A 27,643-nucleotide genomic window follows, 5' to 3' on the forward strand; every position below is an offset into this window, starting at 1 on the left:
TGAATATTCTCGGTTTGGTTATGATCTGAGGGAAGAAATGCTGGTTGGATATCTGAGAAGCATATATGAGGGGAACCAAAGCACCAATCACAGGTGTCTTCTACAGTGCAGAGAATGCTCTTATCTGCCCAGCGATCGCCTGTTATCGCAAACTTCCAAAGTATTCCAATTGTAGAAAACTGTGCTCAAACTTGACCAAATTACTGTTAGTGCATATTAAAGACAGGCATTTTATATCCACACGAGCTGGAGGCGAACAACCCATTGAAACAGAGCATGTTTCTGCACAGATAGCTCTTCAGCACAGCCTTCAGAATTCAGAACTGCCACGATAGCATCAACATGAACCCAAACACTCTTATTAACTTGCACAGAGAGGGTTCTTTCAACAAGACAAATTCCAAGAAACCTTTATTACACAGTTTAGCACCACCAAACACAGCCCATGGACAAAAGGGGACAGTTACATCCCTAACACAATTTTCTGTGTGAGGTTTTGAAAGAGTACTCCGTAAAGGCATCAAAGCGGTGTGATGTACACATGAACTGCATAGAGCAGCAACTCGGCTAGGCAGACAAAAGGATCTTGTGGAAATTCTCAATACGGCTCTTCAATCATCATCTGAGTAAACAAACAAACAGGGATATTATAAATAGGGACTGTACGGCTGATGCCGGGGAGAAACACAACATTTATTATGCGGCTAATCTTTGAACACGAACATACTGTATACAGACAATCAACATCGTTCAATGGCGGAAGTAAGCTGAAGGATTGTGTTCTCTCACTGAGTGAACATTACAATCATCTAGTAGAGGGAGCTCAACAATAGAGTGGATGTAGGCGGTTTCATTGTGATGGCTTGAGGGGGGACATTTGGCCGTTGGTCTTAGTAAGTCCAAGCCCCCCTCCTTGGATCTACACAGTGCAAATGAGTAGGTGGCGCCTCCAAGATCAGGGCCACTGACTCATTCTGTAATCTTACTCAGTGAGTCATGTTCAGCTACAGTATAATGAATGACCGGACATGACAACAGAGAGATGTTGTATCCATGCCATCAGATTCCAGGGTGATTATACTGAATCTTGGTCTATGCCCCCTACTACCATATTCAGACAAACATTTGAACTAATCAAAAAAACATCTTGCCTTTAGCTATATAGGTGTTCTAGAAGTTTTGACCGGTAGTGTATATTTAAAGAAAGTGTCATTAAATTGCATTTTGAGAGCAAACACGCATATGGTAATGCTACAACAGTGGAGATGAAAGCGTCGCCTGAGGCAAAGACGAGCGAGAGAGAAACTTTTTCATAAAGTTATACAGAGAACAATAATAGCAAGCGATGTCACTGCACACATAGGCCTCATTGCTGAAAATGGCAAAGCATTTTTCTGGGAGAAGAATCCATCAAGCGTGTTTAGTAGAGTATAATGCAATGTTTTGGCATCCGCAGACAAAAAAAGTATTTCATTGTCAAAGGTGAAATTGGGGGAAAATATAGATCTCATGTCTGTAACCTGGGGCCACGAAATCTTCAAACTTTGAAAGTGAGACGAACTAAATTACAGTCAAAATAGGCATCAATGAAGTATGGAAACAGTGACCAATTCAGGGCCTCTCTAATACAAGGTTAATTTATTAACTTTGCCTGAGTTAAGCACATGCTGACTAGCCGGAAACGCGCGTGCGTTCGTCATCACACGCATGTTGATTTTGTACATCCACACCAGACGTGATCCAGTCACGCAGGTTGAAATATCAAAACGAATTCTAACCAACTATATTCATTTGGGACAAGTCGAAAACACATGAAACAATCATGGACATTTAGCTAGCTAGCTTGCTGTTGCTAGCTAATTTGTCCTGGGATATAAACATTGTGTTGTTATATTACCTGAAATGAACAAGGTCCTTTTTTTTTTATCTTTGTATAATTTTGGAATAACATGTATGTGTACATTTATTTTGCAACCCTCGCGCACGCAACACGAGCGGTGCGGTCAGCATGTTAAGCAGTCGAATCTATAGAAACTTAAGATAAAACAATTATGCATTAATGCATGCAGCCTTTGAGAGATTCCCAACTTTCCGACTTTCAACGACTCAGGATTTTTCGAAAGCAGCGGGAGATTGGGAATTATTCCTATATTAGAGGGATATGAGCATTGATGGGAGACTGAGTCTGACAGTTATTCCTATTACTGCAGTCTGTTGGGCAGTTGGAGTCATTATTTCAGCCAAGACCCTGTGACAGGAACCGGCCCAAAGCTTTCCACTACTTATTCTCCACATTGAGCAGCCCTGGAGAAAGTGAGGAAACATGCACCGAGATCATTAACTTAACATTTTCATCCATCTGCTGGAAGAGTCAGTCACTCGGAATCTGTGTTCTTTTCAACTGAGCCGCACCAAGACCAAATAATGCTTAGAAGAGTTGAGTCGGGTCTCAGATTCAGCCTTCGCTGATTGCAAAATCCTCAAGGAGAGTTCGTGAGAGCTGGGTCTTTTGCTAAAACAATTTATTGTGAAATAGACAGCCATTGTTATTTTCTGGGGATTCCAATGCAGGCCTGTGGAGTGAACATGCATGTAGTTCTATTCATCTGTCTACCTTGTGAAGTGAACTTAAGTGCAGAGAATACAAACATCCAAAAGCAACACAGGAATTAGATAATGAGGGGTAAAGGCCTTGCCATAGCATCTCCTGCGCCCAAGCAAATATTAGTATATCAACCACGTCCCTTCAAAGCAGTCAGTGGGCACAATCTTACTTTTAATTTAGCCCAGCATATGATTGAATGAGATGTCTTTCGGAGGGTAGAATTGTCAAGTAAGTGCGAAAAAGTAATAATAATTACCTCTGGCCATTTCTGAACTTCAAATCGAAATGGAAAACCAGCAAAGGATTATGTAAAAGGTACGAAAAAAAGTCTGAAATTGTACAACGGTACACGTGTACTGTAGCAAAGTACTGTAGTGTATCCGTTCCATTAACTGTACTGTACTGTTCCATCAAATACTGTAAACCCAAGTCCTTGTTATTTCACAAAACAGCCCCCCACTCATCTCGTAAACAATTTGTATTCCTCAAGGAAAGAATAATCAAAGCAATGCTCTTTCAGTCATGGAGCTTTTCTTGAAAGCTACATGACTTGCTTTAAGGACACAATACATAATTCGCGTTTGATTGTTAGTGTATATCAATTCCCCATTACATACAGTTGAAGTCGGAAGTTTACACACACTTAGGTTGCAGTCATTAAAACTCGTTTTTCAACCACTCCACAAATTTCTTGTTAACAAACTATAGTTTTGGCAAGTCGGTTAGGACATCTACTTTGTGCATGACAAGTAATTTTTCCAACAATTGTTTACAGACAGATTATTTCACTTATAATTCACTGTATCACAATTCCAGTGGGTCAAAAGTTTACATACACTAAGTTGACTGTGCCTTTAAACAGCTTGGAAAATTCCAGAAAATTATGTCATGGCTTTAGAAACTTCTGATAGGCCAATTGACATCATTTGAGTCAATTGGAGGTGTACCTGTGGATGTATTTCAAGGCCTACCTTCAAACTCAGTGCCTCTTTGCTTGACATCATGGGAAAATCAAAAGAAATCAGCCAAGACCTCAGAAAAAAATTGTAGACCTCCACAAGTCTGGTTCTTCCTTGGGAGCAATTTCCAAACGCCAGACGGTACCACGTTCATTTGTACAAACAATAGTACGCAAGTATAAACACCATGGGACCACGCAGCCTTTATACCGCTCAGGAAGGAGACGTGTTCTGTCTCATAGAGATGAACGTACTTTGGTGCGAAAAGTGCAAATCAATCCCAGAACAACAGCAAAGGACCTTGTGAAGATGCTGGAGGAAACAGGTACAAAAGTATCTATATCCACAGTAAAACAAGTCCTATATCGACATAACCTGAAAGGCCGCTCAGCAAGGAAGAAGCCACTGCTCCAAAACCGCCATGAAAAAGCCAGACTACGGTTTGCAACTGCACATGGGGACAAAGATCGTACTTTTTGGAGAAATGTCCTCTGGTCTGATGAAACAGAAATAGTACTGTTTGGCCATAATGACCATCGTTATGTTTGGAGGAAAAAGGGGGTAACTTGCAGCATCATGCTGTGGGGGTGCTTTGCTGCAGGAGGGGCTGGTGCACTTCACAAAATAGATGGCATCACGAGGAAGGACAATTATGTGGAAATATTGAAGCAACATCTCAAGACATCAGTCAGGAAGTTCAAGCTTGGTCGCAAATGGGTCTTCCAAATGGACAATGACCCCAAGCATACTTCCAAAGTTGTGGCAAAATGGCTTAAGGACAACAAAGTCAAGGTATTGGAGTGGCCATCACAAAGCCCTGACCTCATTCCTATAGCGTGTGCGAGCAAGGAGGCCTACAAACCTGACTCAGTTACACCAGCTTTGTCAGGAGGAATGGGCCAAAATTCACCCAACTTATTGTGGGAAGCTTGTGGAAGGCTACCCGAAATGTTTGACCCAAGTTAAACAATTTAAAGGCAATGCCACCACATACTAATTGAGTGTATGTAAACTTCTGACCCACTGGGAATGTGATGAAAGAAATAAAAGCTGAAATAAATAATTATCTCCACTATTATTCTGACATTTCACATTCTTAAAATACAAGTGGTGTTCCTAACTGACCTAAGACAGGGAATTTTTACTGGGATTAAATGTCAGGAATTGTGAAAAACTAAGTTTAAATGTATTTGGCTAAGGTGTATTTAAACTTCCGACTTCAACTGTTTATCACCAGTAGTACATTTACCATTAACTCCTATCATTTCTAATCTACAATATTTGTTACTTTGGTTATGGAAATGTATTTTAAAGCATTTCATATTATTATTCCAGTCTTCCTATTCTCATTGTCGGAGTGGACAGTGCACAACCTACGCTACACTTGTGAGAAACAAGTTTTGGTTTATTTCATTCCATTTACGAGTTTTGTCAATTTAGTCATTGTCTTTTGTTTGGAGCGCTCCTGTCAATGTTGAGTAAGGATGCGCATGCATAGAAGTAGGCCTATAGGCTACCTGGCCTGAGAGCAAATGAAGGCATATTGTCACGATCGTCTAAAGGAGCGGACCAATGCGCAGCGTTGCGAGTGAACATGATGACTTTATTTAATTAAAGCAACCACGAAAAAACAACAAATGACGATACGTGAAGTTCAAAATACTGATACAAACTAACAGCAACACGGAAACAATAACCCACCAAACAAAGGAGAAAACACACAGAATATATATGGCTCCCAATCAGAGATAACGAGCCGACAGCTGACACTCGTTACCTCTGATTGGAAGTCATCGACCAATAACCACATGACACAAACAAAATGAAACTCACCCATCCCCAACACCACCAAATGAAATACACCCAACACAAGAAAATGAACAACCCTGGCTCAATATAAACGTCCATAGAGCCAGAGTGTTACACATATAAATGTGCCCATTTGGGGATCTGATACTATTTCTGATTGGCTTAACGCACCACAACTAATGACCTGTGGACCTTCTCAAAGTAATGTTTTCTTCACCTCAAACAGCAAGCAAAGTCTGTTTTTAAATCAATTGAGAATTACAATAGTTCCTCAATGTATTTGAAAAATCTTTCCAGCTGTCATTTTCGATAACCACTCAGCGTGAAAGGGAAAAACGTCAAGCTCTGATCCAGTGGAAAAGTCATAAAAAAGGCCTACCCGATTACTTCTTACAGGTGCTTGACTTCCGGTACTTATTTTGGGTGCTGGTAGCATGAAAAGTGATGCAACTAGTTTAGACCAGCGGTAAATAGTTATTCTACAAAGCAACAGCAGAAGCTGAGAGTAAAAAAGTAAAAACACCAACGTTTATGGAACTTGGAGAAGAGCACATCTCCTGGAGAAGATACAGTGCATTCGGAAAGCATTCAGACCCCTTGACCTTTTCCACATTTTGTTACGTTACAGCCTTATTCTAAAATTGATTAAACTGTTTTTCCCCCTCATCAATCTACACAGAACACCCCATAATGACAAAGCAAAAACTGAAATATCATATTTACGTAAGTATTCAGACCCTTTACTCAGTACTTTGTTGAAGCATCTTTGGCAGCTGTTACAGCCTCAAGTTTTCTTTGGTATGACCCTACAAGCTTGGCACACCTATATTTGAGGAGTTTCTCCCATTCTTCTCTGCAGATCCTCTCAAGCTCTGTCAGGTTGGATGGGGAGCATCGCTCAAGGAAATTCTGAGACTTGGCCCGAAGCCACTCCTGCGTTGTCTTGGCTGTGTGCTTAGGGTTGTTGTCCTGTTGGAAGGTGAACCTTTACCCCATTCTGAGGTCCTGAGTGCTCTGGAGCAGGTTTTCATCAAGGATTTCTCTGTACTTTGATCCGTTCATCTTTCCCTCGATCCTGACTAGTCTCCCAGTCCCTGCCGCTGAAAAACATCCCCACAGCATGGTGCTGCCACCACCATGCTTCACCATAGGGATGGTGCCTGGTTTCCTCCAGACAAATCATGTCCAATCAATTGCATTTACCACAGGTGTACTCCAATCAAGTTGTAGAAACATCTCAAGGATGATCAATGGAAACAGGATGCACCGGAGCTCAATTTCCAGTCTCATAGCAAAGGGTCTGAATACTTATGTAAATAAGGTATTTCTGTTTTAATATTTAATAAATGTGTAAAAATTTATAAAAACCAGTTTTTGCTTTGTCATTTTGGGGTATTGTGTGTAGATTGATGAGGATTTTATTTCATCCATTTTAGAATAAGGCTTTAACGTAACAAAATGTGGAAAAAGTCAAGGGGTCTGAATACTTTCCGAATGCACTGTTTAAGATATACAGAAACGAGTAACACTTGCACACCACAACGCTGACCAAGGGGACTGAGTGATTTCGCTCTCCGAGGCTGTGAGTAAGGTTTTTAATCAGGTCAACACTCGTAAGGCCGCGGCAGGCATATTCACTGGCAGGCAACCTCTCCTTGTCACAGTCTGTTATCCCCACGTCTCAAGCTGACCACCATCATTCCTGTTCCCAAGAACTCTAAGGCTACCTGCCACAATGACTACCGCCCTGTAGCACTCTCGGCGCCCCCTCAATGCTCTTTACTGAGTGTCCCGCGGGGTTCAAAGCGTTTACTTTAAAAAAATGTGAGTGTTCAAAGCAGGCCCGGTCACCTGAATACCGCAGCTAGGAATAATGGAATAGGACTCCGGTTCTATTTTGTGGGTTTTTCTTCTGAACTGGGGTCATGATTAAGAGGGACGGCCGGGGGCATTCGAGAAGCCGCTAGAGGTGAAATTCTTGAACCAGCGCAAGACGGATGAAAGCAAAAGCATTTGCCAAGAATGTTTTCATTAATCAAGAACAAAAGTCGGAGGTTCGAAGACGGTCAGATACCGTCGTAGTTCCGACCATAAATGATGCCAACTAGCAATCCGGCTGCGTTATTCCCATGACCCGCCGGGCAGCGTCTGGGAAACCAAAGTCTTTGGGTTCCGGGGGGAGTATGGTTGCAAAGCTGAAACTTAAATAAATCGATGGAAGGGCACCACCAGGAGTGGAGCCTGTGGCTTAATTTGACTCAACACAGGAAACCTCACCCGGCCCAGACACGGAAAGGATTGACAGATTGATTGCTCTTTCTCGATTCTGTTAGTGGTGGTGCATGGCCGTTCTTAGTTGGTGGAGCGATTTGTCTGGTTAATTCCGATAACGAACGAGACTCCGGCATGCTAACTAGTTATGCGGCCCCGAGCGGTCAACATCCAACTTCTTAGAGGGACAAGTGGCGTTCAGCCACACGAGATTGAGCAATAACAGGTCTATGATGCCCTTAGATGTCCGGGGCTGCACGCACGCCACACTGAGCGGATCAGTGTGGGGGATTGTAATTATTTCCCATGAACGAGGAATTCCCAGTAAGCGTGGGTCATAAGCTTGCTTTGATTAAGTCCCTGCCCTTTGTACACACCGCCGGCCGCTACTACCGATTGGATGGTTTAGTGAGGTCCTCGGATCAATCAAACTTGACTATCTAGAGGAAGTAAAAGTCGTAACAAGGTCAATCATTAATGGGTTGCCAGCCGCCGGCGGCAACCATCAAAAACTCTGCTGTGGGCTGGGTAAGGTAGGGGGCTCACGCCCCCTGCCTCTCCCTTCCCTCGGCGCGAGATTCTGGGCCCGGGAGGGAGGCTTCGGCTCTCGCCCAAGCTTGGTTCCCCGCATCTCCATGTCGCCTGGGTTGCGCCCAGTACATCTGTAATCATGAAGTGCTTTGAAAGGCTGTTTATGGCACACATCAACTCCATCATCCCAGACTCACTCCAATTTGCATACCTCCCCAACAGATCCATACGCGATGCAATCTAAATTGCACTCTACACTGCCGTCACCCACCTAGCTAAGAGGAATAGCTATGTGAGAATGCTGTTCACTGACTACAGCTCAGCGTTCAACACCATAGTCCCCTCCAAGCTCGTCACCAAAAATATGCAAATAGTATTTTTGTTGTCTCTTGGTGTCTTTCCAATATGTAACTTAATACTCCTATTCCTTCTATTTAATTTATATATTTTTATTTTGAATGGAATGCAATATCTTATGTTGTTCTTGTGTATAACTGTTCTGTACTTTGTCATGTACTGTATTTGTACGTTTTATGTGGACCCTAGGAAGAGTAGCTGCTGCATGTGCAATGAGGAGCCTAATAAAATAAAATAAACCAAGCTTGGGACCCTGGGACTGAACACCTCCCTCTGCAACTGGATCCTGGACTTTTTGACCCCAGGTGGTGAGGGTAGGCAACATTACCTCCGCCACGCTGACCCTCAACACGGGAGCCCCACAGGGGTGTGTGCTTAGTCCCCTATTGTACTCCCTGTTCACCCATGACTGTGTGGCCACACACAACTCTAACGTCATCATCAAGTTTGCTGATGACACGACGGTTGAAGGCCTGATCACCGGCGATGATGAGACAGCCTACAGGGAGGAGGTCAGAGACCTGGCAGTGTGGTGCTAGGACAACAACCTCTCCCTGAACGTCAGTAAGACCAAGGAGCAGTATATCACTGGGGCCGAGCTCCCTGCCATCCAGGACCTCTATATCAGGCGGTGTGAAAGGAAGGCCATGAAAATTGTTAATGACTCCAGCCACCCAAGCCATAGACTGTTCTCTCTGCTTCCGCATGGCAAGCGGTACCGGAGCGTCAGGTCTGACACCAACAGGCTCCTGAACTGCTTCTATCCCCTGCTAAATAGATAACAAAATGGCTACACAGACTATCTGCTTTGACCCTTCTATTTTATTAGTATTTTTGCACCGTCTCTATGCACACTCACTCTATGCACATTCTACACACTCACACTGACAATCCAACACACACTTAATTTGCTCACACACATAACACGCACTCACATGCAATCATACACGCTGCTGCTACTCTGTTTATCATACATCCTGATGCCTAGTTACCTTACCCCTATACAGTATCTAACACTACCACTCCAGAATCCCTGCACATTGTAAATATGGTATTGGCACTGACCCTGTACATAGCTTACTTACTTTCTCGTGTTCTTCTTATTTCTATTTCTCGTGTTTTTCTGTTCTACTTTACTTAAAACATTTTACTGCATTGTTGGGAAAGAGCAAGCAAGAAAGGCATTTCAATGTAATAGTGCACATGACAATAAAAACTTGAAACAAACTTGCATGTGGACAATGTTTGTTCTCACCGGGTTCATTGTCAGTCGTTTGATAGGCAGTGAACGTCTCCACAGGGCAATTAGCACTTCTGATGCCTTCCATGTGGAGTAAACAAATGGGCCAGCCAGGGCATAGCTTTTCTAGACTGGCAGCAGGCTTCAGAACGAGGGCCCGGCCACATGGCGTCCATTAGGCACACAAACATCGGCCCCCTCTCGCTCGCTGCCAAGGCGGCATGTACCCGTCTGGAGAAGGATGGCTTCACTGGCACGCTCTCACAGGGTAAGACTCACTCCAGGCCCATCAGAGGAGATTGATGCACTTCTCAGTGGGGAAAGCTGACATTCATTTTAATTAGGCCAAGCATTGTGTCTCCAGCATCGTGGTCTCTGCTGTTCTCTTCCAGCCGCTTCCCTCAACGTGGAGATAAAATCCCAGGGAAAAATGACCTCCAGCATCAGCCGAATCAGCTAAATACATCCTTTCAAAATGCTGATGACATTACTATGTGTATTATGTTTGATTAACATTTAATTAACATTTATGTGACATTTGAGAGGTGGAAAAAAACATCCTGGGTTTTTTTCTTTTTCACGCTAGGGCCCACGCTAACCTGAGGACTCTTGAGTCTTGACGTGCATCTCATTGAGAAAGCCAGACAGCCAGACAACCGGGGTTAGGGCGAGAGGGGGGTTATTGTAAGAGGCACTTTTTTAATGAGCATGTGAATGGAGAGATTTAAAGAGCTTTTCATTCAGCAAACATCATTAAAGCCTGCAGGGACACGCGTCTTCTTAAGAGAAGTTACAGAAAACACACACAACGATCCATACACCGTGTACCTACCTGCACTGCAACCCAATTAAAATCCAAACAAAAGTCTCTAAGGCACAGAGGAGCAGCCATACCCTAACACCTTTTAACAACCACCGGCAACCATGTCAGTGGATCCTGATCTGATATTGTTGTTTACATTCTATCCCTTTGCAATCATATTAGAGATATAGATAAAAATACATTAATAGATACAGAAAGAAATACACAAACTAAACTAATGGAACTAACAAAAATGGAAGCCTGAGTAGAGATCTGAGCTTTAATTACTAAGCCACAGTCAAGAGGCAACCATCCACATATATTCAGCCGGCTACAATCTACCACTCCCAAAACAAGCAGAAGATTACTACTTTCACTCTCATTTCCTGGACTTTGAGTTGATGGAGATGTCACTTTCCTTAGGAGGCCTCCTGCTGTGTGTGTGTGTGTGTGTGTGTGGTGCTCGCATAGTTAACACTGAGTGAGCTGGGTGGAGGCTGTCTGAAGTTAGCTGCAGACACATAACCACCCTGTGTCGCTGTGCGCCCTTGTGTGTGTGTGTGTGTGTGTGTGTGTATGTGTATGTGTATGTGTATGTGTGTGTGTGTTTGCAGCCGGGTGCTCGGTAAAGGGCACATCAGTGCTCATGTTTAAATCGCTTTTGGAAGAATCAGAAAGGTCACACGTTAATGGTTACACTTCCTCAGACGCTCTAATCAAGCGTGCCAGTCACCCAGCCCAGGGTCAAAGAGCACCTAAAATCAGACGTGACTAGTGCCACATTCATTACCAGAAGCTAGCTTTCAGCTGCTCTCAGCCTCCTCAACACAAAGCAGTTTCTCAACAGCCTGCATGTCACAACTGTCAGGCCCCCTTCTATTCCCTGACACCCAGTTTACTGCAGTGTAACAGCTTTGGCGACTAATTACTGATTTGGGTGTGAGCCTCAGCGAGCGAGACAACGACAAGGATGAGATACGAGGAGGGGAGGATGAAACGGGCCCTCATGGCGGACGCCACCACCGCTATTCTGCCTCAGCCTCTCAGTCTGTGACCTGGCGCAGTCACTCGTTCCTCGTGTCAACGTCCTGGATAACTGCAACTGTCAAGCTTTTCCAACAAATTGCTTCCAGGCAAAAGGACAGGAACACATGGCCAGCGCGCCTGCCTTTTCCCAGACCGACCTCCATTAGCAATGAGCTAGTGCCTGTCAGAGGGAGGCAGGCAACAATAAGCGCCATCGTCTTACATTAGGCTTTATATGACTGTGTTGCATGGCTCAATTGACATACTGTGTCGCAGCTAACTACGTTTGATAAAGGCGGTGATGGAAGGGAGTGGAGCGAGGGTGGGGAATTACAGCAGGGCTAAATTGGTGTTGACAGAATAAAATTAGGAGCCGTCGACTCGGCCGCGTGTCAGTCCCCCGTTCTAGTCACATACCTATACTGTAGATGGAAACCTAAAGTGAAGTAGTCCAAGGATGACATCTCTGATAGCCCACATACCGTATGTGATGTACCGTGCTGGGTATTTTCACGCACTTTTCATGGCTGGTTGGAAGTGAAATGGTTTGATTCTTTTGGAGAAGATGTAGGGTTCACTTCAAATGCATGATTTTTATTTCATTTTGTCTTTTTACCACTACTTACTAAAATATTTCCACTTAAGAAGTTTTTAATCTCATTCTCAAGGTTGATGTGTATTTACAGTGCCTTCAGAAAGTATTCACACCCCTCGACTTTATCCACATTCTGTTGTGCTTAATGACTAAAATGTAAATGTGTTACAGACTGAATATAAAATGGATTAAATTGCAATTTGTCACTGGCCTACACACAATACCCCATAATGTCTAAGTGGAATTGTGTTTTTATACATTTTTACAAATTAATTAAAAATGAAAAGCTGAAATATCTTGAGTCAATAAGTATTCAAGTATTCAACCATGAGGCCAATGGTAACTTTAAAACAGTTAGAGTTGAATGGCTGTGATAGGAGAAAACTGAGGATGGACCAACAAATTGTAGTTACATTTTACATTTTAGATTTTAGTAGTTTATTTTTAGTAGTTACTCCACAATACTAACCTAAATGACAGAGTGAAAAAAAGGAAGCCAGTACAGAATAAAAATATTCCAAAACATGCATTCTGTTTGCAATAAGGCAATAAAGTAAAACTGTAAACAATGTGGCAAAGAAATGAACTTTATGTCCTGAATACAAAGCTTTACGTTTGGGGCAAATTCAACAAAGCACATCACTGAGTACAGCACCACTCTTCATATTTTCAAGCATGGTGGTGGCTGCATCATGTTATGGGTATGCTTGTCATTGGTAAGGACTAGGGAAACGGAATAGAGCTAAGCAGAGGCAAAATCCTAGAGGAAACCTGGTTCAGGTCTGCTTTCCAACAGACACTGGGAGACAAATTCACCTTTCAGCAGGACAATAACCTAAAACACATGGCCAAATATACACTGGAGTTGCTTGCCAAGACAACATTGAATGTTCCTGAGTGGCCTAGTTACAGTTTTTATTTAAAATGGCTTAAAAAAACTACGGCAAGGCTTGAAAATGGCTGTCTAGCAATAATCAACAACCAACTTGACAGAGCTTGAAGAATTTAAAAAATAATAATGGGCAAATATTGCACAATCCAGGTGTGCAAAGCTCTTAGAGACTTACCCAGAAGGACTTACAGCTTTAATCGCTACCAAAAGTGATTCTAACATGTATTGACTACTTATGTAAATGAAATATTTCTGTATTTCATTTTCAATACATTTGGAAACATTTCTAAAAACATGTTTTCACTTTATCATTATGGGGCATTGTGTGTACATGGGTGACATTTTGTATTTATTTAATCAATTTTGAATTCAGGCTGTAACAACAAAATGTGGAATAAGTCAAGGGGTATGAATACTTTCTGAAGACACTGTATGTGGCTACATGAATCGTGCACAATGTGTACGATATGGGTAACATGAAATGTATGTATTATGTTGAGTGTGTAATATAACGTTTCTATTTTGTATAAAGCAGTACTGTGTCTATAACAATTTCCCCCTCGGTGACAGCTCAGTTGGTAGAGCATGGTGTTTGCAACGCCAGGGTTGTGGGTTCGATAAAATAATGTATGCGCTAACTGTAAGTCGCTCTGGATAAGAGCGTCTGCTAAATGACTAAAATGTAAATGTAAAATTAAAGTTCATGATGTCCAAGAAAGGGAGCATATTGAAATACAACATCTAAATCAGTGCTTCAAAAACGTTTTCCCTCATGCTCCCCTTTCATTATTGGGGAACGTCTAGCAACGGCATAGAACTTCTCCCCATTTCTTTCAAGGGCATTGATTAAGCAAAATCGTAAAATTAACCACAGCTAAATAAAAAAGCTTCCTCAAAGAGATAATACATCTACAGTGCATTTGGAAAGTATTCAGACCCCTTGACTTTTTCCACATTTTGTTACGTTATATACTTTTTCAAAAAAAAATAATAATAATTTAATCCTCAGCAATCTACACACAATACCCCATAATGATTTGAGCTCAGGTGCATCCTGTTTCCATTGATCATCCTTGAGATGTTTCTACAACTTGATTGGAGTCCATCTGTGGTAAATTCAATTGATAGGACATGATTTGGAAAGGCACACACCTGTCTATATAAGGTCCCACAGTTGACAGTGCATATCAGAGCAAAAACCAAGCCATGAGGTCGAAGGAATTGTCCGTAGATTTCCGAGACAGGATTGTGTCGAGGCACAGATCTGGGGAAGGGTACCAGAAAATGTCTGCAGCATTGAAGGTCCCCAAGAACACAGTGGCCTTGTCTTGGAACCACCAAGACTCTTCCTAGAGCTGGCCGCCCGGCCAAACTGAGAAATCGGGGGAGAAGGGCCTTGGTCAGGGAGGTGACCAAGAACCCGATGGTCACTCTGGCAGAGCTTTAGATTTCCTCTGTGGAGATGGGAGAACCTTCCACCAATCAGGCCTTTATGGTAGAGTGGACAGACGGAAGCCACTCCTCAGTAAAAGGCACATGACAGCCCACTTGGAGTTTGCCAAAAGGCACCTAAAGACTCTCAGACCATGAGAAACAAGATTATCTGGTCTGATGAAACCAAGATTGAACTCTTTGGCCTGAATGCCAAGCGTCACGTCTGGAGGAAACCTGGCACCATCCCTATGGTGAAGCATGGTGGTGGCAGCATCATGCTGTGGGGATGTTTTTCAGCGGCAGGGACTGGGAGGCTAGTCAGGATGGAGGCAAAGATGAACGGAGCAAAGTACAGAGAGATCCTTGATGAAAACCTGCTCCAGAGCGCTCAGGTCCTCAGACTGGGGTAAAGGTTCACCTTCCAACAGGACAACGACCCTAAGCACACAGCTAAGACAATGCAGGAGTGGCTTCGGGACAAGTCTCTAAACGTCCTTGAGTGGCCCAGCCAGAGCCTGGACTTGAACCCGATCGAACATCTCTGGAGAGACCTGAAAATCACTGTGCAGCAATGCTCCCCATTCAACCTGACAGAGCTTGAGAGGATCTGCAGAGAAGAATGGGTAAAACTCCCCAAATACAGGTGTGCCAAGCTTGTAGCGTCATACCCATGAAGAATCGATGCTGATGTTTCCTGAGGTTTTTAAATATAAATGCGCAAAAATGTCTAAAAACATGTTTTTTCTTATTATTGTGTGTAGATTGATGAGGGAAAAAAAACAATAGAATCAATTTTAGAATAAGGCTGTAATGTAACAAAATGTGGAAAAAGTCAAGGGGTCTGAATACTTTCCGAAGGCACTGTACACTTAAGAAATACCCCACTTTGATATTGCACATTAGGGTAACATAATATTGTGTATAACTTGAACGTTTAAATGAATTTCGGATCATTAAAGTTTAGAATTATTATACTTATTTTAACCAAATTAACCAAATTAAAATCACAGTGCAGTTATCACAAAACGACGATTAACAGGTCACAATCATCATCAGCAGCCATTGTCAACGGTAGAGGATGTCAACTTCAATACCCTAATGGCATATCTATAACCCAACTACAAGAGGCCATGTCGAAAAACCGGGATGGCCCTGATGGAGAAAATGTACAATGATTGCTCTGTAAGTACAAAGCGCAAACTCTCAAACACCATACGTTGCATTAACAACAGATTGTTGGACATCTATGAACATGCGGTCATACATCACTGCAACGAACCATCACATTGATGAGAAGAGGGACATGAAGTTGGAACTGACAACTGAGAACATGGACGAGAGGCACACAACAGAGAACCTAAAACCACATTAATACCTGAGTGGTATTAATGCAGTAAAGGTGAGCGCTGTCTGGTAGGGTTTCCACTAGTTACGACAGCCACAAAGTCAAAATTGGCTATCGTAAAAATTCATGAAAACAAAAATTACATTTTTGGTCTTCATTTAAGGTTAGGTGTAGGAATAAGGTTAGCAGTGTGGTTAAGGTTAAGGTTAGAAATAGGCGGGCTTTATGACTTTGTGGCTGTGGTAACTACAGGTGACCGGTAGGTAGGTGGCCAGGACTGCGGTAGATTGAACTGCGGTCATACGCAGAACCATATCTGGATTGTGAATTCACGTCATTTTATGATTATTTTAAAAACGTAAAGATTTTGTTTTACACATCCCTAGTATAATTAATACCGTATTTCATTTTATACAATGCACTACTTAAATAGTCGCCTACTGATGAAAACCTCATCTCCAAAACTTTTCAGGAAATTAACGAACATACTGTCCAATTCTGAAACTTCAGAAGCTAGTTTGAACACATTTTCCTGGTCATGAAGTCATGAAATGTTCAGAGTACATTGAGGGGAGTTATTACTTTCAATAAATGTAAAAAAAAAAAAACATTGGCAAAATGTTTGTTAAGAGGCTTTCATAATATGCCATTTAGCAAACGCTTTTATCCAAAGCGACGTACAGTCATGCGTGCATACATTTTTAGGTATGGATGGTCCTGGGGATCGAACCCACTACCCTGGCGTTACAAGCGCCATGCTCTACCAACTGAGCTACAGAGGACCATAAATTAATGAAATATATTGGATTTGACATCAGACAGCAAAGTAATTAGAATAATACTATGGTACCAGAGACCGAGAATTACCACTGCACTACTATAATATAACACTTTGTGGCAGACAGTAATTACAGAGTATACCAGGGTGGGTAATTGCACATTTTCTGCACACGTTTTCCTTGCTCTCCAACATTCTGTGTCTCAGACCTTCCTCCTGGGAGGTTAAAGGAAAAATCCACCCCAAAACTATATTTTGGTATTTCTTTCATTAGTCCACTGTTGATACAGTCCCACAATGTTTTGCATGTCAGCAGTCAAGTTTTCAAGATATTGGACTTTCAAGAAGCAAAAGTGTCACTTGCCACATAATGATGACATTTTGGGACTGCATCAACAGTGGACTAATGCAAAAAAATACCAAAATATAGTTTTTGAGTAGAGTTTTCCTTTATGTAAAGTATCGGCGGGGGGACCCTCCCTCTGTGTCTGTCTGAAGCCTATGAAGGCCCCTATGAAGGCCACGGAGACCTAGTAAGCTGACTGAGGATCGCTGAGTAATGCAGGCCCTTGATGAGGAGCAGAGAGAGAGTGGTCAGTCGATCCATTTGACTGCAGGCAAAGTTGCTTGTTTGAAGTTCGTCAACCTCAGTACCCGGAGCAGCCTAGCACAACCAGCTCCCATGCCTCTCATCTCCCCCAGTTCCTCTCTCCCCCTCTCCCTCAGTCTCGCTCTTTCCCTCCCTTCCTCTCTCGCTCTCTATGTCTCACTCGTTCTCTCCACTGGTGGAGACATAAACGATGTGGGCTCAAACGCTCTCAGGGAGAGAGGGGAAAAAAAGAGAGAACTGGGGGGGGGGGAGAACAACAATGACACAGCAAGGTTTTCCTTTAGGGGGGCTGTGGGGAGGAAAGGGGAGGGGCTATGGGGACAAATAAGTTATTGCGAAATGAAGGACATCGTCCGCACCCTCGCGACGAGTCGAGACTTTGTCTCACTTTTCAATCTGCAGCTGGTGAGTGATGCAGTGTTGGAGGTGATCAGAGCGTGTGAACTGTGGCAATCTGGTCGGCGAGACACTGTTGAGCGATTGGTAACCAAATGCGTTGTGTTATCATCTGAGTGAGAGCATTTTTTAAAAGTTGTTTACTCCACCACCACCACCACCACCTCGCTCCGCAAATCCATCAGAACTGATCAAAGAAAGAATTCCACAAAATTTCAGTCGAGCGCATCAGCAGCAAAAGCAGACCAGATACTAAAACGGCCACAGTGGAAATGCATATGTATTAGACCTAATTTGCACTATACAACTCCACCTAGTGGCCCAGCAGAGCTTTACGAGAAAGCCAAAGTATGATGGAAGATAGACAGAAGAAACATTTATGGACACGAGAGTCCATTTTAGGGGAGAATGTCAAGGCATCCATGCATCACTGTTTCATGGGTGAGGCCCAAATGCCTAACAATATTCTAGTTTTATCTATGACGCATAGAGCTTGCCATAAAAGACAGTGAGGTCCCTTCAATGCCATAGAAAGTATGATAAAAATTGGAAAGAAACTTAAGCAGCATAAAGACGTAATTTGACTGCATACAGAGAGTACACAAAAAAATTAAGAACACCTGCTCTTTCCATGACATAGACTGACCAGGTGAAAGCTATGATCCCTTATTGATGTCACTTGTTAAATCCACTTCAAATCAGTGTAGATGAAGGGGAGGACACAGGTTAAAGAAGGATTTTTAAGCCTTCAGACAATTGATACATACTGTAGATTGTGTATGTGTGCCATTCAGAGGGTGAATACTTAAGTGCCTTTGAACGGGGTCTGGTAGTAGGTGCAAGGTGCACCGGTTTGTTTCAAGAACTGCAACGCTGCTGGGTTTTTCACACTCAACAGTTTCCAGTATCAAGAATTGTCCACCACCCAAAGGACATTCAGCCAACTTGACACAACTGTGGGAAGGATTGGAGTCAACCCTTTCGACACCTTGTTGAGTCCATGCCACAGCTCAATATTAGGAAGGTGTTCCTAATGTTTGGTATACTCAGTGTATAATCACCAAAGTAAGCAGAACACATACAAGGTCGTAACAGGAACCAACTTATGAATACAGGATAATTGGGGCTTTGGCAATTTGGTCAAAGAGTACAAACACAGACAATGCACAAGAAATACTTGAATATGGTAGAGCAGTGAATTAACATGATGGATAGAAGTGGGGCTCGAAACCACGCTGCCAAAAGGCTGAAATGTCCTTCATGACAGAAACTGTAATACTATGAATGCATAAACTGTATGAGTTGTGAACGACACCATCAAATGTGAGAACTGACATCTACATGACAATGTGAACAAAGCTAGAAGACAGCTTGCCACTTGCAGCACAGAGACAGAGTCCCTCAACAACAATACCTCAAAAGATGCGTTATCTGATGAGTTTGACATCGATACACAGGGTCGTTGTTGCTGTATCTCACTCCTCCTCTCCTCCGTTCCCCATCGATGGAGAGATAATAGACCCCATCAATATTCCAGACCTCCCTGAACCTTGGAGCGGGTCACCCCCCCCCCCCCATCCTCAGGTGGCGATACCTACCCGCTCCCCTCATCACTCACCCTCAGGCGGATCATGACACGGTGCTTCGACAGAGCTCTAAATATACCTACGCACCGCTGACTGCAATTAAGCTCCCTGCCTCCCTCTCGCAAAATATCTCTCACCTCATGGAATATTCATGAGGTGTGGTGCTGTTGGGTGGGGGGGTTTGACATGTCACCAACACTTCTTGTCTATCTTCTCCGCTGAGTGACATACGTGACTTTGTGCGGTGTGCAAGAGATAGGGGATAGGATCAATACAGGCTAGGGTAAACAGGCCACTTGTTTTCACAGTAATTGTCTGTTATCTTGCTTGTTGTGTCTCCCTCGCGCCATCTTTGTCTCGCGCTCTCTCTCTCTCTTGCTCGTTCACTGTCTCTCAGTTTTCACCAGTCTGTCTCTCTCTCGCTCTTCTTTCTACATCTTCTCTGTGTACGCCAGATGTTTTTTTTTTATTATCAGTTATTGAACCATTAAGCATTACCCAAGCAGTCAAGTCAATGGAGAACCTGTTTACATTAACAATAGAAGTCTGACTGGCTCTCGAGTGGTGAGATTGTGAGGATGGGCGTCAGTAAGTGGCTGCGTCCTAAATGACACTCTATTCCCTATATAGTGCACTACTTATGACCAGAGCCCTATGTGCCCTGGTCAAAACTATTGCACTATGTGCACTATGTAGGGAATATGATGCGATTTGGGACGCAACCAGTGAGTGAGTGAGTGCAGGCCTACAGTACACTGCGTACATGGAGTGGAATGCTTGTTATTGTTTCTGTTTTAATTGGTTGCTCATTAGCCCGGGAGTTTGCGAGGGACAGCACATTCACAGACACTAAGAGCGCCCACCCCTAGCACACTGCATCAAGGCTAAAGCCCACCAACGCATATAATTGGCCAAATATTTGGTGTTGCCGTACCGTCTGTGTCTAGCTAACTAAACAGCCCGCTTTGTAAATGACTTCCCTTGGGACATTTTGATTGTTGGATTGTTGATTTTTCTCTCTCTTTCTGTGTTGATGTCTCTCCGACAGACTCTTTTTCTTCCAGTTTGCCTTTCTAAACAAACGCCATTTCGCCATTTCTGTAGATAAGGGATGCCTACCCTCGTCTTGGTTCCTCCCTGTTTGAATTGGGAGGGGATAATCCTTCCCATGCTCTCAGGCTGTGTGTGTGTGTGTGTGTGTGTGTGTGTGTGTGTGTGTGTGTGTGTATATGAGCTAGGCAGCAAGGATGAGAGGCTCCCTTGGCTCTGTTCTCCTCCGCTGCTTGCCTTGAATCCTATCCTCTCTTCCCCCTCCTTCTTTTCTCTCCCAGTGTTGTGTTTGTTCTTTTACTAAGGTTGTCCAGCCAAGGATGCCTCTTTAATTTCCTCGGGGAGGAGACAAGGGGAGATGGAGTGATCAATGCTCCAAGGACAGGAGAGGATGGCTGGCAGGACAGGGGGGTGGGGGGTGGGGGCAAGCCAACAGGGAAAGATGTTCAGTCCAAGGTGCTTGGATCTGTTGCTCCTCTGAATGGGGGATTTGCAGACAGAGGATCCGGAACACACACACCACCCTCTTACCTTTCCGTCACCGTTGAGCGGCGAGGAGAAGACATACTCCAGCTGGAGGGCGATCCCCACAGCCTGGTGACTGGGCAGCTTGAGCTCCAGACTGCTACGTAGAGCCAGGCTCTGACTAGGACAGGAGCTGCTGGAAAGAGAGCACACAGGGAGAGAGAGGGAGACATTCAAAGAAAGAGGGAGAGAGAGAAAGAAAGAAAGAAAGATAGATAGGGGCGGGAGAGAGAAAGGAGAGAGATGTGACAAGGGTGGCGAGTGGACAAGTGATCCATGTGGCAGTCACCATACAGTACATGACAGCTTGTCTTGCTAATAGAAAAATAACTATACACCAGGGGTATTCAACCTGGGGTCCCCTAGGGGTTCCACAGAGGTACTGCAGGGGGTCCATTAAACATTATTATTATTATATATATATTTTTTAATGTATTAATGAATATCGCTAGCAACAACAGTGTAAACACATATTGAATGACATACCTACAGTAGAAAAAATGATAATATATTATTTCTAATGATGTCAACCTTACTTCTAAACTCCTAATATTGAGCAAATTACACTCATTGGAGCTAATTACGCTCACTGGAGTATCTGACATAGGCTTTGAATAAGCAAACGCAAGTACCAGTCGTGGCAAGTGCCGCTGGCAAGCCTTCTTGACTTGGACATACATTTTTGCCAACACATGGCTAACCTTTGTTTAACCAGCTAGACAGCTGCTATTAGCCAAAATGTGTTTGGAGTTACCGTTCTAGCTAATAGGCTATGCTAGAGTTTATAAAATGTGGGGAGGTCAAAATAATGAAAAGGGATCTATCAAATCTATTCATTTTAAAATTGTCCTTGCCATTATCATTCACCTGATGATACGACCAATATGTAAAAATAAAATTTTTGATAACATATGATGGGAGTCCCTGGATCGCCAGTTTGCTTAGGCGGGAGTCCTTGCTCCGGTCCAGCACCTCAATACTTGTGACTTCAAACTACAAAAATGTACCCAAATTGCCCAAGAATCCACTACACAACAGTATTGTAGCTATTCTGAGAGTAGTGGCATGGAAATAGGTGCAACAGTCGCTTGTCAACTGAAAAGTTTTTATTTTATGTAGTTTGTTAAAATCATTAAGGCTTCTTTCAACCATTGCTACAATCATCATAAAAAAAAGAAGAAAAAAAAAAAGAGTAAAATAAATAAAGGAATCATCGTTCAGATTGAAGGTCAAACAATGGCTCTACCAATAGTAAACTATGGACTTTTCAATTTAGCGTTGTGCCTACTTCCTTGCAATAGTTCTAGCAACTGTACTAGAGGTACAATGAAGTGGCGTCATTTCTTCTGAGAAAAGGAAAATCGCTGCCGATAACAATGATGTTGAGCGGTGCCCACTCCACCCGTCATGTGTTACTGGCCCCATGTGAACCACACATTCATATTATTTTGATTTTCATCATTCACAGTTTGCATACAGCCCTGACTGCCAGCATATTGACAAAGTGAGGAAATATTGTGAAGGTCAGCCGAGTTGCGCTACTCTCCGCAGGCAGACCCCCCCAGGAGACTGGAACAGGCGTTGCTTTGAACTGGGCCCACGAGCAGCCCTGTGTGTGAGCGTTGGCTTCTTTCTCAGGCATAATGACGACGACCAAAACCATCTCCAGAATAATTACGGCCAACGCTGTGCTATTCATAACAGCGCTTTCAAATGCTGTGTGACCAGCGGGGGGGTGTACAAAGAAATAACATGTAAAAAAAAATGTTTAAAATGTAAAATGTAAGAGATTTCTACCTACCTCTTTAAAAAAGGAACTAAAACACAAACCGCGATAGTGTCGGATAATGTATTGTGTCATTACGATTATTATGGTTTATTATGTAAGGTGCAGCCCAAATGGCACCCTATTCAAAAGTAGTGCACTATATAGGGAATAGGGTGTCATTTGGGATGTTGCCAAGGAGGTGATAGAAACAGGGAGACCACTTTATCTGATGGAGTGGGGGGGGCATACTTGACACACCCACATAGTTGCTATAAATGCGTGGCATCAGACATAAACAGCTTTATTGTAAGCGATACGAGATTAATTGATGTTTAGGTTCCTTTTGTTGGGTAAATTGTGCTACACCACTCACAAACACTAACAAATACCTACTTTGATTGTCACATGATCATTAAATTAGAATGGCATTTGTTTTGTTCGATGTGCATTCACTAATTCTAAACTAATAACTGAAACAACTCATGAAAGCTGATTTGAATATTGTGTCCTGCCATTTCTAATATGTTGGTATGTAGCCTTATACAAGCAAACAGTTATACAAAGTAGTATGTGAGCATCCAAATCTTGATTGGTAATTGGTCTATTACTGTCTATCGATAAGGTATATAGATCATTGGTCTAGAGATGAATCGTTGAATACGGTGTGTTGGTGCTGGACTGGAGCAAAGCCCTGCACATCCGGTAGCTCTCTACAACCAGGGTTGGTGATCAGTGATCTAAACAGTGTGTGGGTATTTTCCTCTCTCATCTAATGTCAATCCAGAGTGTGACTCCATCAGCAGCACAACACTGTGTGTTCAGCACCACAAGGAGGCCACTATCACTATGTAAATGGAAGCAGGGTCGTACTCATTAGCGCACACCGTAGCAAAACATTTTCCAACGAAAGACAAAAAACTGTGTTTCTTATTAGACAATTTCAGGTAGTAGTCCCTCCCTGTTTCAGTCAGTTTTCTTCCGCATGATGCCAAGTGAATAGGACCCAGGAAACCCATGCGCATAAAAACACATGAACAGAAAGTGTCAGAAAGGTTTGACGTGCTAAAGCCGTCCGTCGGAAGCTGATTCTGTGTGTTTTAGTGCTGACCCGAGTGGAAAAGGGTACGGAACCTATTGCTGACCTTGCATGATCAAACCCAGTTGACGGGGTTAATGTACCAAACCCTGTACTCAAGGATGTAGCCTACCACTACCAGCCCAGTGAGGCTCCACTCCACTCACCAGTCTCTGGTCAGTGTGCCCTGTCGGGACGTGCCCCCACTGGTATGTCCCCTGCTCCAATCGGTGGCCTCGGTAGTCTCCAGCACCACCACCTGGGGGCGCTCCAAGAAGCCCCAGCCGTTGTGGACCCCCACATGGAGCCTCCGCTCCTGGATGACCACTAGCGCCGAGCTCTCTGGACCCGAGTGTTTCTGGAGGAGAAATGAACAGAACCAATCAGGATGTATTGAGCCAAGTTAGCTTCTCATCCTAGCTGCTTAGCCACACACGTGCGCAGACACGCACGCATACACTTGGAGTGAGGAGATCTCTAATTGCATGTTGTATAGATAATGAATAAGATCTAGCATAGATGGGGATTTAAATGACACATACATCTGTCAGGTTGTACAGTTGAGGCCATTAAACTATAAAAGTTGGATACAACTAGGCTATAAAACAGTGCTCACAGACAGTACAAAATGTATTTTTAGGTCTACAGAACCCTCTCTACAGCACTCCTCCTGGCACCACCCCAGGACACTGTCACCGTCCCCGTGTGATGAAACATGACGAGACGTCACCCTCACAGCCCGACTTCTCAGTCGTCTCACACTGAGGTCTCATTGATTCTCCACTGATTGCTCTGCTCTGCTAGTACTTTGACTCTCCTCTCTCTCTGTCCATTTCTTCAGCTGCTCAGCCTCTTAGTAGAGGAGAATGAGAGCCCATACATGTTCATAGTAGAGGACCCTTTGCATATGATAGGACGAGAAGGCTGTGACAATGGAAACTCGGAAGGGTGAAACAGCAAACCAAAATAAGATGATTACGCTGAGCACAAAGGCATACAATAACGTTCGTTTTTTAATTGCTTTCTTGCGGCCCTTTTACAGTGTATACATTATCATAATAATAGCAATGATTCATACTAATGTTGTGATTACGCAAATTGTAACGAATTAATAAGCTAAGAATTATTTCAATCAAACATCTAGGGAAGCATTGGTTATTTTTTTACATTTTGTTTTCGCTTGCTCTAATAACGTGACAATTAATCACAGATAAACCGTCATTACAAGCTAATATATGAAATGAAAAATGTAAATGCGAATGAAGAAGTCAATGTGTTTAACAAACAAGTCAATCAACGGGCGGATTGGTTGTAAGCTGTTTTGGGAGTTTGCACTGCAGCGTGGCACTTGCAGCTGCTAAGTAACGCGGTCGGTATTGGAGTGAGCAGTGAGCGAGATGATTGACTGTAAACTCTCGAACCCTGGGTTCTGGGCCTAACTGCTGTTCCTGTGTTGCTGCCTGCCTCCCCAGCCTCTGCCTCCATCTCTCTTTCTCACTGCCTCTCTCTCTCTGCCTAAACTGTCTCCATATCCACCCACACCTTCCCAATCCAATTAGCATATCAATTGAGCATCGGTTTTATATGCAGCTGCAGAGCGTACAGCCCACGTATCCTCATCATTCTCTCCATCTTCCTCTCTCCATCCCCCTCTCTCACCATCTCCTACTCTCTCTATCCCTCTCTCTCTCACTCTCTTCGCGGCAACAGTAAATATCTCTCGATTCCATCTCTCTCAAGTGGCCGGGGAGGATACAGTTTTCGGGGCTTGTTTATCCTCAATGGGGAAATTGTGTTTAACATCTGAAACCTTCCCATTTAGATCCGTCAATGCCTTTTGTGGGACTGCGATTAGATAGACCCGAGGCAAACACTGGAAAGTTGTGAGAGATAAACTACATGACCAAAAGTATGTGGAAACCTGCTCGAACATCGCATTCCAAAATCATGGGTATTAACATGGAGTTGGTCCCCCCTTTGCTGCTATAACAGCCTCCACTCTTCTGGGAATGTTTTCCACTAGATGTTGGAACATTGCTGCGGGGACTTGCTTCTATTCAGCCACAAGAGCATTAGTGAGGTCTGGCTGGAAGCACAGAATCGTCTAGAATGTCATTGTATGCTGTAGCATTAAGACTCCCTTCACTGGAACTAAGGGGCCTAGCCCGAACCATGAAAAACTGCCACAGACCATTATTCCTCCTCCACCAAACTATACAGTTGGCACTATGCATTCCCGCAGGTAGCGTTCTCCTGGCATCGGCCAAATCCATATTTTTCCGTCGGACTGCCAGATGGTGAAGCGTGATTCATCACTCGAGAGCACGCGTTTCCACTGCTCCAGAGTCCAATGGCGGCGAGCTTTACACCACTCAAGCCAACGCTTGGCATTGCGCATGGTGATCTTAGGCTTGTGTGCAGCTGCTCGGCCATGGAAACCCATTTCATGAAGCTCCTGACAAAAATTTATTGTGCTGACATTGCTTCCAGAGGTAGTTTTGGAACTCAGTAGTGAGTGTTGCAACTGAGGACAGGCGATTTTCACGCGCTACGGGCTTCATCAATCGACGGTCCCGTTCTGTACGCTTGTGTGGCCTACCACGTCGCAGCTGAGCCGTTGTTGCTCCTAGACGCTTCCACTTCACAATAACAGCACTTACAGTTGACCGGGGCAGCTCTAGCAGGGCAGAAATTTGATGAACTGACTTGTTGGAAAGGTGGCATCCTATGACGGTCACGGAGCTCTTCAGTAAGGCCATTCTACTGCCAATGCTTGTCTGTAGAGATTGCATGGCTGTGTGCTCGATTTTATACATCTGTCAGCAACAGGTGTGGCTGAAATAGCCAAATCCACTAATTTGAAGGGGTGTCCACATACTTTTGTTTATATAGTGTATAATGAGGCTGATGTGGCAGGTAGCCTAGTGTGTTGGGCCAGTAACCGAAAGGTCACTGGTTTGAATCCCCAAGCCGGCAAGGTGGAAAAATCTGCCGTTCTGCCCTTGAGCAAGGCAATAAACCCACAAAAACAACTGCTCCTCTGGCGCCGATGGCGTGGACTTCGATTAAGGTAGCCCCCCCCACACACACACACATTTTGGTTGAATGCATTCAGTTGTGCAACTGACAAGGTATCCCCTTTCCCTGAATATACACTGGCTCACTGTGCCTCGCTCGGGCCTATGGGACAGCCACAGTCGTTTTCTGGGCCATTGCCTGTTTGAAATAGAATGCCCATAAATTCTTACATTTTCCTGAGATGGGATTCTTATACACCTAAATCTTATTTGTTTTTAGGCATTAAAAAAGCTTTTAAAAAAAGCATAGTAACTTATTTTGTTAAACAGAGTGGCTGCGGTTACGGATTCTCTGGAAAACGGATTTGCTGTGGCTAAAGATACTGAGATTTCTGCGCATTTTTATTTATGTAGCTGCTGCCCACCTCCGCTGCCTACGTAGCTGCTGCCCACCTCCGCTGCCTACGTAGCTGCTGCCCACCTCCGCTGCCTACGTAGCTGCTGCCCACCTCCGCTGCCTACGTAGCTGCTGCCCACCTCCGCTGCCTACGTAGCTGCTGCCCACCTCCGCTGCCTACGTAGCTGCTGCCCACCTCCGCTGCCTACGTAGCTGCTGCCCACCTCCGCTGCCTACGTAGCTGCTGCTCTGGGCTCCTTCCCCCTCCTTGATCGGCGATGAATGCCTTTGTCTGGTGTAGCCTACAAACTTCATGTTGTACACAAAAGACATTCCATGCCTCAGTAGTCTATTAAGCATAAGTGCGATTTCATGTTCTTATTCTCAGGTGAGGAGTTAGGCAACATGCAGCTATTTACATGTTGTACACAAAACACAATTTATAATTTTTTTCCCCAATGCAAAACTCAAGTCGTGAATTACATGCAGCCATCTAGGCAGCATATCAAACACAAGTAGGACACAGACACGCAGTCTAATTAGCGATTGAAATTGTCTTTTTTCATTGCAGACAT

The 27,643-nt window shown here is 43.7% G+C and overlaps 1 protein-coding gene across 2 annotated transcripts in view; it reads right to left on the reverse strand.

Moving 5' to 3' along the window:
- LOC121545583 (nephrocystin-4) overlaps positions 1 to 27,643 on the reverse strand; it is a 181,482-nt gene that overhangs the window by 103,041 nt on the left and 50,798 nt on the right. Inside the window, exons 7-8 of one of the 2 annotated variants that reach the window (XM_041856236.2) lie at positions 23,822 to 24,012; positions 20,818 to 20,944 (exon numbers count right to left, since the gene is read on the reverse strand). In XM_041856236.2, the coding sequence (XP_041712170.2) occupies positions 20,818 to 20,944; positions 23,822 to 24,012 (318 nt within the window). Of the gene's footprint in view, positions 1 to 20,817; positions 20,948 to 23,821; positions 24,013 to 27,643 lie in introns of both variants that reach the window. The other variant, XM_041856235.2, reaches the window with a different exon arrangement.

Source organism: Coregonus clupeaformis, chromosome 30 (genome assembly GCF_020615455.1).
Source record: "Coregonus clupeaformis isolate EN_2021a chromosome 30, ASM2061545v1, whole genome shotgun sequence".
NCBI lineage: Eukaryota > Metazoa > Chordata > Actinopteri > Salmoniformes > Salmonidae > Coregonus > Coregonus clupeaformis.